Here is a 12048-nt window from a genome sequence, read left to right as displayed (position 1 = left end):
TCTGCTGACAAAGAACTGTCATCTGTCTGGGAGCAGCTGTCCCATTCCAATGGCCACAGAAGGGTTCCTCTCAAGACTGATCCACAATGCAGCTGCTGTTACCTGGTTCTTCAAATCCCTTGATAACACCGAAGATGTTCAGAATCTTCCTATCCACCATGACGTTGTTCACAGTCAGTTTCACTGTCATCTTGCTGCTGCCGCTCACTGTCACCTTACATCCCATGATGTCAACTCTCCACTCATCAAGGCATTTCTCTCCATCCATTTTTCTGAGAGAAAAAGAAGATCCTTTGAACTCATTATCCAGCTCTAACCTTGTTTAGCTCTTGTGTGAAAAATGCACACCTGCAACTGCAGGTGCAACCTTGTTCAGGGCCTGCCTCTGAGAGTTTGCAGTTCTGTGTCACTAATTATGCAGGGAGGGGTAGAATGCAGAGACCAAGAGGAATCCAACACTAGATTAAGTTCAACCTTTAAGGCATGAGACTCTTCTCCAGCCAGTTCCAGAACATGCTCCCTGCCACACACAGCAGAGAGCAGCAGAGAGCTCTGTCTCACAGCACCTCACACCACCCTCAGTCCTGGCAAGAGGCAGCACCTCAGCCAGCATGACAGCAGAAACACTTACCCAAACAGTCTGGCTGCTGCTCCTCTAGAGATAGTTTGGACAGGAATTTGAGGTAGTCCAGAAGATTCCACTGGTGGGAACTGGGTGTGGTTGAAAGAAGGGAAGCCTGGGGTGAAAGGGTCTCCAGTTCCAAGGTGGGCCTGTGAAAAGCAAGAGGAGTCCTCAAGTCTCACCAGAATCCAACAGTTTTCCTCTACACAAGGGCACTGCTGGACTGCTCAGGCTGCAGCCCCCAGCCAGAGAGGTTCTCAAGAATAACCAGGGGAACCAGTTACATACTCACATGTGCAAAGGGGACATAGGAATCTGCCTTGTCATTTGAGGGGCCCGGGTACATCAGGACACCAACTGCTCCTTCCTTTCTGGCATTTGCAACCTGCAGCAAATAGAAACATTGAGTGTACATCTGCACTGCAAGCCAGGGGAGTGCAGGCAAGAACATGGAGTGAAGGTTGTGCTTCTCAGTGCCCAACTCCACAGCAGATTTTAACAGCTACCTGACAGATACACAAGGCAACTGAATCCTAGCAGCTCAGCCCTACTTCCAGGTAAACTGTGTCTAACATCCTTTTGAACTGTCAGGACACATCACAGTGTCTCAGTCTATGATTCTTTCAGCTCATACTTGCTCCTTGGAGCAGCTTAAAATGTAATGTTATTTAATTTTGATTATGCTCCATCCATTTTCCCAAGATGAGATTAGTCTCAAGACAAGCAGCCACTGGAGGCTCATCTTCACACAGAAAATGGTGGCAGAGTGTATTAGCCAGGTCCCTGTTTAACACACCTACAACCCAGCTCTGGTATGCCACTGGTACAAACACTCTTGTACAGCTAGACACCAGTTTGGAAAGTGGGAATGGGATTGGAGAACCAGTGACCACATTTTTTAGAAGCACTTTCTGGCTCTGTCTGTCTCAGATACCTGCAGACAAGGCTGAGTCCAACTGCAAAGGGTCCTGTGCCCCAGCCCCCCCAGGAGCACCCATCTGAAGGGCAGCAGGCAGCTCTGGGTCAGATATGGAACAGGCTTGCATATTGAAACACCTGGATCCTTTAGCCTGCTTGGCTATTTGGTTCTGTTCTCTACAGAGGGAACACTACAGCAGCATGCATGGCCACCAGCTGGACACAGTACCAGCACTGCCATGTGGTCCAGGGAACAGTCAGCAAGGGCCCAAGTGACACACTGCAGCCAAACTTTGAAAGTATCTGGCTACAGCAGTAAGAGATGTCCTGGAGGCAAGGCTGTCCTGCTTCTGGCAGCCTTATGGCTGTGTCTAGAGTGATATTAGCTAGCTCTGCTCCCAGGCTGGCTCCCAGCCCCACTGCTCCAGAGGTCTGGTTGCTCCAGCAAACTGCCTGAGGCCAAGAAGAATTGCACCATGAACAGTAACAAACTCTGCTCAGCCTCAGTGTCCAGACCTGCACGTGGACTTTAGTGCAAACAAGCAAGACCAGGCCTGCAGAACAATCCTACATACAGGAGTTCTACAGACCTAAAACAGACATACCTCTGCACCTCAAAGAGTAGGAAGCATAGCTTCCTGCTGCCAAGTCTAGCCAGGCTTTGGGGCAGACACTGCTTACCTTCTCAGCAAGAGCTATTTCTCCAGCTCTGAAGATGATTATAGCTCCATTCATTGAAACACCCAAATTTCGTATCTTCTGAAAATCTTCTTTCCGTCCATAGTTCGCATAGACGGGTTTGCCCTGCAACAGGAACACTGGTTATGAATGCAGCAGTCCTAAGTCAGTAAGATACCTGAAACAGCTACAGAGTCACTGTAACAGTGACTCCTGTTAAAGCAGGGAGCTGAAGCTCAGCAATGTACACTGATCCAGTGCAAGATGCCTGTTGGAGCAGCACTTCTGCCAAGGCTCCTGTCTGGATTCCAGCAGAGAAGTTTAAAGTTACTCCTGCATCTTGCTGCAGTAAGAATACCATGTGGGCCCATTCCTCTCTCCCCACTCTGACCACCCCACCCAGCTCTCTTAACTCGGAGGGGTTCATACACTCCCTGTCTTAAAGGGATTTATTTTTTAAGTGTACAGACATTTCCAGGATTCTTCTGGAGTCACTTACAGTAACTGTGCCACTCTTGCTGTAAGCCACATATGCATCAGGACTCTCCAACTCTTCTTGACCATCTTCTACAATGAACACTTGGTTCCTGCTGCTGTTAAAGGTAGAGACAGTGTTAAACTTTTTCACACGAGAATTTAATTAGCTCAGTAGTCTGAGTTAGTATTCTGACTGTATTCAGTCTGTGCTCTAACAATTCTGATCAAGTCAATGGAGCCTGAAACAGGCAGATTCATCCCACCAAATACCTTCCATGCAAAAATCTCTGGAGTTGGTCAGAGACATTAATGAAGGCTGATTTCTAAGACTAGTACCAGAAAGAATATCTGCTTCCAAGTCTCTCAGTCACCTCCTAAGAGAAGCTGAGCAAACTAATTTCCCCTGATAAAAAGGGGAAGTAAGACACGAGGGTGTGAGCTGTCAGACAACACAATGCCTCTTGACACCCTCCTGGGCTACAGGAGGAGCCACTGCCAGGTGTGCAGCCCTGTCTAGGTGACAAGACAGAGTCACCTGTGCCAGCAGTTTTAGACACAGGGAATCTGCCTTTCAGCTGAATTTTCACTCAAGTTTGTTTTCTGTCCACTTCCTAAGCATACTTGGAGGAAACAGCTCCCCCAGGAAAGATCCAGAGTGCTGCTTCCAGACCCTTTGGATTTAGAAAGCCTGAGAAGAGGCAGGAGCAGTTATTGCTTTGCTAGATTGAGGCTGACTTGGCAGAGTGGTAACTGGCTCACAATTTTCACATCATTTTAAGCAGAAATCACACGTTTGCTCAAGACTATAGGTATCCATGTACATGTATCCATCCAGGTGCTATATGGACAAGATGTGCACCTATTCTTTAACATACCTGCCTTTATCCTGCAGCCTAACATAGTGCTCATCGTTCCACACGTCATCCATGCCGAAGCTGGTGAACTGGTCGTGAATGTGGCTGGCAGTGCTCTCATCTTCAGTTTTGCCAGCTTCAAAAGAATTCTTACCTTCTCTTTGCCTGTAGGTAACAGATATACATATAGCTTAGGCTACAGCACCAGGCCGCACTGCAGCCTGCAAAGCCATTTAAGCCTGAGTTTAAAACACGCCACCTTGCATAAGGCCCTTGTTCTCCAAATGAGCTCAAGTTCTGCTCACAGGCTGTGTCTCTCTCAAAGCTCTAGGTAAACCTCCTGGAACCCTTACCTCAGGTTGGTCTCAAGACGTCGAATTGACAGTTTAGATGACAACATGTTTCTTAATTCAGGCCAGTATAAGATACGTGGTCCAGGAACCACTTCTTCCTCCATTCCATCATCTGAGAAGTAAGATGCAGTAGGAGTCATCTCGCAGTTGCCACTTCCATCCAGACACCTGTTAACCCTCTGCATGCGTCCACGATAACTCAGGTAGCCGATGAGAAACCCTGTGGAAAGAACAGGAATTTCTCTGTGCTGCAGAAAGATGACTGAGCCTCACCACACAGCTTCAGAGTTGAGATACATCTCTGCTGTCAACATTTTTGATGAGCTGGCTTACCCAAGGACAGACAAATATGCAGCCTGACATTTTGTCTGAGCTGGCATGTTTAAAGGGGCACTGTAAATCTGATCTTGCACTTGGCAGAGTCCCTCCAGCACCACTTGGAAAGGAAAATATTCTCTTTAGGCCAATGGCATTGTTAAAACCTTAAGAGACAAGTACCAAAGGCTTTACTCATCTGTTGACTTATATCTCTACAGAAGTGTTAGGAGTTAATGGAGGAAAAATCAAAACTTTGACATGGATCAGTCTTCTCTTCAGCTAAGTCACAGCTCTCCACAATCAAACTGCACAATTCTTTCTGCCAGTGATGTACCATAAATCTGATCTAGACATAGTTAGTGACAAGAGGCTGTGGCCTGGATCCCAGTTGTTGAATTATCTCCAAAAACAATACAGATTGGAATTTAATAACCTCAGATTACATTCAATACTGGAGTCCACTTCATGCAGTTGCCTCCCACCCTTCCTTACCAATCAAAAGGAGGAGGGCAGCTGCCATGATTACGAAGCAGAGGTTCTTGCCATTCCTCCGTGGAGGAGGCATGCTGGCATGCAGGTGCTCTGGTCTCCCAATTTCCCCTCCTTCCTCCTCATCAGCAGCCAGGTTCATCTCCACGTGGCTGTTGTCTCCGTCCGTTTGCCGGGCAATGCTGAAGCGCGTGTACGATGTTGGCTCGCCACTGAACTGTGAGGAAAGGCAGTCAGGAGATGGAAGAGTTGGCCACACCTGCTACAGTTCTTGCAGTCAGCTGCACCTGTGCTCCACCCCAAACACTGCTGGTCCATCTGCAGCTGCTCCAGTGCAGCGAGCATTTGGGCTGTCAGTAAGTCAAGATGGATGCTTTAAACACAGATAAGACTCAAAGACACTCAGGGTCTCCAGAGTCTATTTAGGTTCCATTTACCCTGCACAAGTTTGGAGCTACACTGATCAGTCTAGCCTGGAGTCTTACAGATATGAAGCAGCCAATGGCATCAGCATTTTCCACGTGACCCCATGGCTGAGGCTGATTCATGCAGAAACTCCTGGTTTTAATCAGCAGAGCACAGATCAGTCTTGACTGTGTACAATATACACTTTGATGAACACAGAGGAAACAGAAAGCAACTATTCATGGGCCTTTGAGCCACATCCACTTTGATGTAAATACTCTCATCCAGCACCTGGATAATTTTGTATTAAACTGCCCTATGGCTACCCTTAAATTACACTATTACACATATGCTAGTATTACAAAGCAGCTAGGCTGAAGAGAGATGACCCCTGGGCATTACGCTAGCTAACATGAAAGCTGAGCCTACACCTCTTGTACCCACCAACAATTGGCACTGTTTGACAGGTTTTTACCAGTGCCCAAGCAGAGCTCTTAGGCTGGAGCCCACTTTTCTAAACAGGTGCAAGGCACAGCCCAGCCTCCCACAGAACAGCAGCCCATGCACAAGGCAGCTGCTCAGATTAACTCAATTCCAGGCTTAGCCAGGCACTGGCAGAACCACTCCTCTTCCATTAGAGATGCTGAAATTGCCTGCAGCCATGGTTCTGCTGGGGAGTAGAGTGAGACTGGCAAAAAGGAATAGCTCTGGGAGCAGCACTCTCCTTTGTACTGGAGAAGCACCTGGTAACAAGCATTCAAGCTCTGTTACAACCTCAGCAGCTCATCCACAGTTCTCAGCTCCCTCTCAAACTGTATGTCAGAGCTGGAAGTGAAGACACCAGATTTCTGCTTGCTTGGGCAAAAGAAACCAGTATCATTTCAGATTTGCAGTTCCACTCTGACCCACACTAACCACAATGAAGTGGCTGCCTGCTCATATTTTGGAAAAGGGCAACACTGCAATCTGTCCTAACACTCCCCCTGCTTAGCTGCTCCACAGCTTGGCTTCCCTCACACCTGAGGCATGTCCTCACACAGAGGACATGCCCCAACCCTACATATCCTCCATTCTTGTTCAGAGACCAAACCACCACACTCTCAGTTCTAGCCTTGGGTCATTTCACAATCCAAGCTCTCTAGGACCAGCAGGCTTGGCTGAACAAGTTCCTGCATATTTGTTTCAAGCACAGGTTGCTTTCAAAAGCTGGACTTGTTGTTGAATTCCCACCCCCCAAGTAACAATAGAACACATGTTGATTGTCCCAGTAGGCATTTGAATGGCTTCCTCAGCAGCACTTCCTTCTGCAACCTTATTCAAGGCCCTCCCCCCCTTCCTTAGCCCTCAGAGACCCAAAACACGATAGCAGCTAACGACAAACCCACCAGCATGAGCTGCTTGAGCCACTTCCTTATCATGGCCAGCTACTTGCAGTGACATTTGGCTCACCACCCATACATCAGCTCCTAATGCTGCTTTGGATTTATCATATTCTCCAATACTGATAAGTAGTGATATTTTTAAAATAAATATAGCTCCCTACTCATGTATGAAATATCTTTCATGCAGTTCCATCAACACAGCCACCTGTTGCACAGTTTAGCAATACTCAATTCTACAACTCATGTATATCCAAATAGACAATGAACTACATGGAAAAATATAAAAATAATAATATACATATTATTATCATTACATATTATATATATATACATATAATCTCATACACAGATGTTGTTGAACCTGTCTTCTGCAGTATCATCAGCCCACCAAGAGACACACAGCACTGGGGTACCATGTCTTACCAAGTTAGAGATTGCTGCTCTGGCATGATCCATTGCCTTCTGGACAAATGCAAACCAACTTCACCAAAGCCCTAGAAGTTCAGAATACAACACGGTTAGGCTGTTCCCTTGCCACTACATTACACACCTGAGATCAGTTACTGCCACTAGTGCACTGCTTGCCCATGGATTTTCTGTGCATACTTCCACCCAAGTCACTACATTAGTGAACCTGCATGAACCTTGAATGCAACCTAGAAGTTCCCATGGCAATGATCAGCTCAAATCAACTCTTTCTGTTGAACTCTGGGCATACTGACAGGCATACAAACAAGGAATGATCTCCAATGGCTAAGTTCAGCCAAGGGTCTTATTAATGGTGGGGACACCTCCATTTAGGGAGTGCTGGCAAGAGGCATTTACTCAACTGCCACCACGGACCCCAGATATCTAGATATCCTGGGCTCTGTCTCAATGACAGGAGGAGTCCAGCTGGAAAAGAGAAGTCACATAAGTCACATAAAGCAGCACAAACTCCAACCCCGACAAAACATCCCTCCTAGACAGCTATGTTCTCTACAACTTTATGAAGGCAATTTCTGTCTTGAAAAATCTCTGAAAATCAATAAGAGCATATTTCCAAAATAATTTCAGCAACTTTTAAAATTCTAAGTTCTCTGCAAACAGCAAACATATCTGAAAGGTAAACTAAAACTGATTTATTTCTCCATTTCTTCCTGAAGAAGGTTTGCAATTTAGCGAGTGACCAGACAGGTGCTGAGGTTGGGAGCAAGCAACCTGAGTATGCCCTCAAGCGCCGCTGCTAATAGGTGCTCTGGTCCTCAGGTGCACGTGGATTAGCTCCACACCTGGGAGCTCTGCAAGGTTTTATTTGGAGATCAAAGGTTAACAGTGGCCATTGCTTATTTCACCTCTTATTTAGGGCAAGAACACGTGGAGGTGAAACCCCGACATATTAGAGAAGCCTTCCCCATGCGACAGCCTGAGGCCGCAGGCTCCTATCAAGGCAAAGTGGACTGAGCATGTGGAGGGTCTGCTAAAAGAAGCAGGGAAGCACAAAGGGCCTGCGGGCATCGCACCTGGCAGGGATGCTGGCCGGGTGCGCGATGCCTCCCCGAGCCCCTCCAGCCAGGCCCCGATGTTCCAGAAATACGGCAACGAGAAGAAAAAGAGCGAGCACGTTTGAGCAGCCACGCCGCGGGGCTGGGCGGCTCCGGTGTGGCGAGCAGGGCCCAGCTGCGGGCTGCCCGATAAGCGGCGGGGCGATAGGCGGGCGGCCGCGGGCACGTCTGCCCCGTGCCCGCCGAGCGGGCTCGTCAAGGTCGCGGGCTCTGCCGCATGCGGCGCGGCCCCCGGCGCCAACAGGGCCCCTGCGCCGCCGCCGCGGCTCCCGCGCGGCCTCCCTTCCTCCCTTTCTCCCTCTGTCCGCCCGTCCGTCCCCGCCTCCTGCCCCGCTCCCTGGCCTTCCACTCCCGCCGCGCCGCGCCTCCGCGCCCGCTCACCCGCAGCAGCTCCAGCGCCGCGCCGGGCTCCTCTGCGGCGCCCGTAGTGCAGTTAACGCGGGCCGGGATTGGCCCAGGCGCGGGCCGGATTCGGAACGCCCCTACCGGGCAGGGCGGGCTCCGCCTCCCCACTGCCCTCAGCACGTCCCCTCATGCGGCTCATGCTGCTGGTGCGGGGCCGCGTCCCGCCGCCCCACAGCCCACCCAAGGGTCGGGCTGCTGTGTGCCCCCCCGGCCTTGCTGCGCACAGGGAACGTAAGGAAGCACAGAACTATAGAGCCGAGCTGCAAGATCATCCAGTCCAACCATGAACCCAGCATCACCCCTGTAACCATTAAACCGTGTGACCCGGCACCTTTTAAGCACTCCAGGGGTCACGATTCTATGGCCTCACTAGAAACCTATTCCAATGCCTGAAACGGTGAAAAATAAATTTCTAATACCTAATCTGAATCTCCCATGTCTCCTAAAGGCCATTTCCTCTAATCCTCTCACTGCAGCCATACTAGAAGAGACTCGTCCCCTCCTCACTACGACCTACTTCCTTTGTAAATGAAGCTGCTTGCTTTATAAATTGCCTTTAGGTGTCCTTGGTACGGTGGAGGAGCCACTGACCAAGGGGCATGTGTTTCACTGGCTGCACACCAAGTCCCAGCTTCCCCCACAGGAAGGGCTGGAAGTGGGGCAGGGAGATGAGGTTAATAACTCTTTGTGGGAAGGCATGCAGTATAAGAAGGAGTGGGTCACAGATTTAGCATTCACATCCTCTGAGCATTTTGAGGAATGAGGGCAGGAGAAATATTTTCCTCCCTGGGTGGTGCAAACAATACACAGGACTTGCTTTGGCTTGGGAGGCTCTCAGCACCCTCAGGTCCCAGCAAGTCTCACATGCTCAGGGCTGCCTTTTTAGATCTGAATGGGCAGGGACACCCGAGGTGCCTTTCCTTTGTGTTGGGCTGCACAGATTGCTATTTTATTTGTACAACAGGAAGCGTGGCAGGTATTATGACTTCCAGCTCCTAAATACAAGAAGTATGGACAGCCTGCATCAGGACACAGGCTGTGGCCCAGCTTGAGAGAAGGTCACTGCTTCCAGCCTCAGTCCTTCAGCTCAGGGCATCCCTCAAAAGCATGTCACAGCTACAGAACACTTCAAGACACTTCCTGTGTGTGCATGTTCTGCAGTGCTGTGCTCATTTGTCCCTTGCTCATTAGAAAAATAAATCAGTAGGCCTGGATTATTGCCTCAAATCCTCTCCCAAGAAAGAAGGACGGGAGCTGAAAGTTTGTAGTTTGGCAGAACACATGATTTGCAAAGAGGATTACGTTTGGTGAAAAGCAATACATTCCTGCGCTGATAAAAGGGGGATTAACTAGACCTGAAATTCGGCACGGAGGACTGGAGACGAGTGTGTAAAGAGTCTCTCAGGCAAAATGTGCTGGCAGACCTGCCAGTTCTGTTTACCAGAGGAGGTCTGAGCTGGGCTCCAGTGCCCAGGCTCTCTCTGCTCTAGATTCATCCCTCACCAGCTGTGATGATGGCAGTCATGGGAGGGAGAACCATTGTCACTCGGCATGTGACTGACACGTGGGATGTGGTGCTGGCTGGTGCCTTGGTGGAAGCCAGAGGTTTAAGAGGGTTCAGAAAGAGTTCAGATCAGTCCTGCAGGCTGGATGCTCTGCTCATTTCTCACCACACCAGCCTGGATGCAGCTGCTGCTCAGGAAAACTCAAGCCGGGGAGAGCAGCCGCAGCCCTGCCCTGGTTTTTATGTTCCTCCTGGGCTCCCCCCACCAAGCCCTCGGCTTCCTTTACCTGTGCACAGCGTGCCAGGCGCAGGGCAGCGCTGGATTCCACGCCGAGCTCCCGCCACAGGAGGGACACCTGCAGGGCGCTCAGGGCCCGGCCGCTCCCCGCAGCAAGGTCGCAGTGCACAAGGAAGGCGGCAATGGGATTTATTCCGCCCCGCGGCTCCGGCTCGCCGCGCCTCCCTTCCGGCACGGCAGGGGAGGTGCCAGCCCGGCCCGCCCTGCACACACTCGCTGCAGGTGTTTTCCGTTCCCCATCGCAGCGTGCGTGTGCTCAGCAGTCAGTTCCCCATTTCTACACGTGCAGGAAAAAGAGAAGAAAGCTGACATTCTAGAAACTCAGGCGTTTTTGCACCTCAGCTGGTTTTGGTGGTAAAATACCTTAAAATGAGGGTTCTTCAAAAGCAGTGTTGTGTACCCCTGAGCAGTGGAGCGCCCGTCACCTTGCAAGGGACTGGGAGCTGGCTGGCCATGGGTGCTTGGTGCTGGTGCCACCTCTCTCAGGGACACCTGCTGTTCACACAGTGATGCCTGTGCTGCTGCCAATACCGAGCCCAGATGCTCAGGCTGCCCAGAACAACCCAAAATCTTTACGAGGAACAGAGAGCAAAAACTGGGAAATAGATGAAGAAGAAAGAGGATGTAGAATTGATTACTGCTGACTTCTGATCTGTCTTCCCAGCATCAGGGTGTTCCCCCTCGTTGTGGTTTGGCAAGCCAACCTATTTGGCAATTTTAGATGTCCATGTGTCCTCTGAACACAAGTCCTCTGACACGACTCAAATGACTCCACATGCTTTTTGTACAATATCTCATGATGGGTCGTGTCCTTCCTCTGGGATGCTGAGAACATGTGATCAAAATATAGTTTCACTTCAGTTTTGCAGCAGGATTTGGTGATGCTTGTTGGTCCCTTCCAACTCAGAATATTCTGTGAAAAGCTGGTTTTCCAGCAGCTTATCACGAACAATGTTGTGAGGTGACTTGAACACTTCTATGGCAAGAAATACTGCAACTAACATGGAAGGGATGGAAAAGCTGAGAACCAAGTTCTGGAGTGTGGTGCTGGATTGGATCTGCTGTTGGGCTGAGGCCAAGGGCTGTGGGACATGCAGTGGTCTGTGGGGTGGGAGGTGGTTATAGGGCTCCCATTGGCTGTGCACTCCATGGAACAGGGGCTGTGTGGCACTCCAGACACCCCAGGGTGCAGGGCCAGAGAGGCAACAGGCTTCTGGAGACAAAAGAAAGACTTTGATCTTCTGCCCTGAATGGTAACTGCTTCCTGGGGATCCCAGCCACTCAGAGGAGTGGCAGTGCCAGCTCCAGCCTTGCTGGGTTTAAGGGGTAGACTGGCTGTGCTCCCATGTCACCTCATGAGCTGCACCTCATGGGTGCAGTCAGCTATTATAGGTCCCAGGAAGCTGAGAAATCTAGTTTTTTTCAGTGTCAGAATCATACTGCTCCCCCTCTACTACCCCAACCTTCCAGGTCAGGTCTGGCAGGTGGGGCTCCCACGAGAGCCTGCCCTCTCTGCTCCTGTCTCACCAAGCCAAGAGAGCAATAGCCAAGAATTTCACAACACCACGAGTATCCCCATCCTCCAGAAGACCACATATTTTGGCTTTTGCTGCTGCGTTTCTCAATTGTGCTGGCAAAAAGTGGGTAAAGTAGTTGGGTATGATCCTCTTAGGAAAGGCCATCATACTGTCTTGGAGAATGTCATTCCATCCTGCTCTCTCCCAGCAATCCAGGCACCCACAGCCATGCTTGGGAGCTGTTGTTCCTTGGCCCTGATACGTGCTGCCATGCAGGCTGAGGA

General features: G+C 50.0%; 1 protein-coding gene across 1 annotated transcript in view; it reads right to left on the bottom strand.

Annotated features, from left to right (window-relative positions):
* The window catches only part of TNK2 (tyrosine kinase non receptor 2), a 40437-nt gene extending 30056 nt beyond the window's left edge, over window positions 1-10381 (bottom strand). The window contains exons 1-10 of the mRNA XM_058812422.1: window positions 10237-10381; window positions 6920-6990; window positions 4713-4926; window positions 3903-4122; window positions 3571-3714; window positions 2718-2811; window positions 2222-2344; window positions 915-1007; window positions 632-771; window positions 103-272 (exon numbers count right to left, since the gene is read on the bottom strand). Coding sequence (XP_058668405.1) covers window positions 103-272; window positions 632-771; window positions 915-1007; window positions 2222-2344; window positions 2718-2811; window positions 3571-3714; window positions 3903-4122; window positions 4713-4926; window positions 6920-6952 — 1231 coding nt within the window. The 5' untranslated portion in view covers window positions 6953-6990; window positions 10237-10381. The remainder of the gene's footprint in view (window positions 1-102; window positions 273-631; window positions 772-914; window positions 1008-2221; window positions 2345-2717; window positions 2812-3570; window positions 3715-3902; window positions 4123-4712; window positions 4927-6919; window positions 6991-10236) is intronic.
* Window positions 10382-12048: the final 1667 nt, after the last annotated feature.

This window comes from Ammospiza caudacuta, chromosome 11 (genome assembly GCF_027887145.1).
Source record: "Ammospiza caudacuta isolate bAmmCau1 chromosome 11, bAmmCau1.pri, whole genome shotgun sequence".
In the NCBI taxonomy this organism is placed as follows: domain Eukaryota; kingdom Metazoa; phylum Chordata; class Aves; order Passeriformes; family Passerellidae; genus Ammospiza; species Ammospiza caudacuta.
This window is presented reverse-complemented; position numbering and strand designations above follow the sequence as displayed.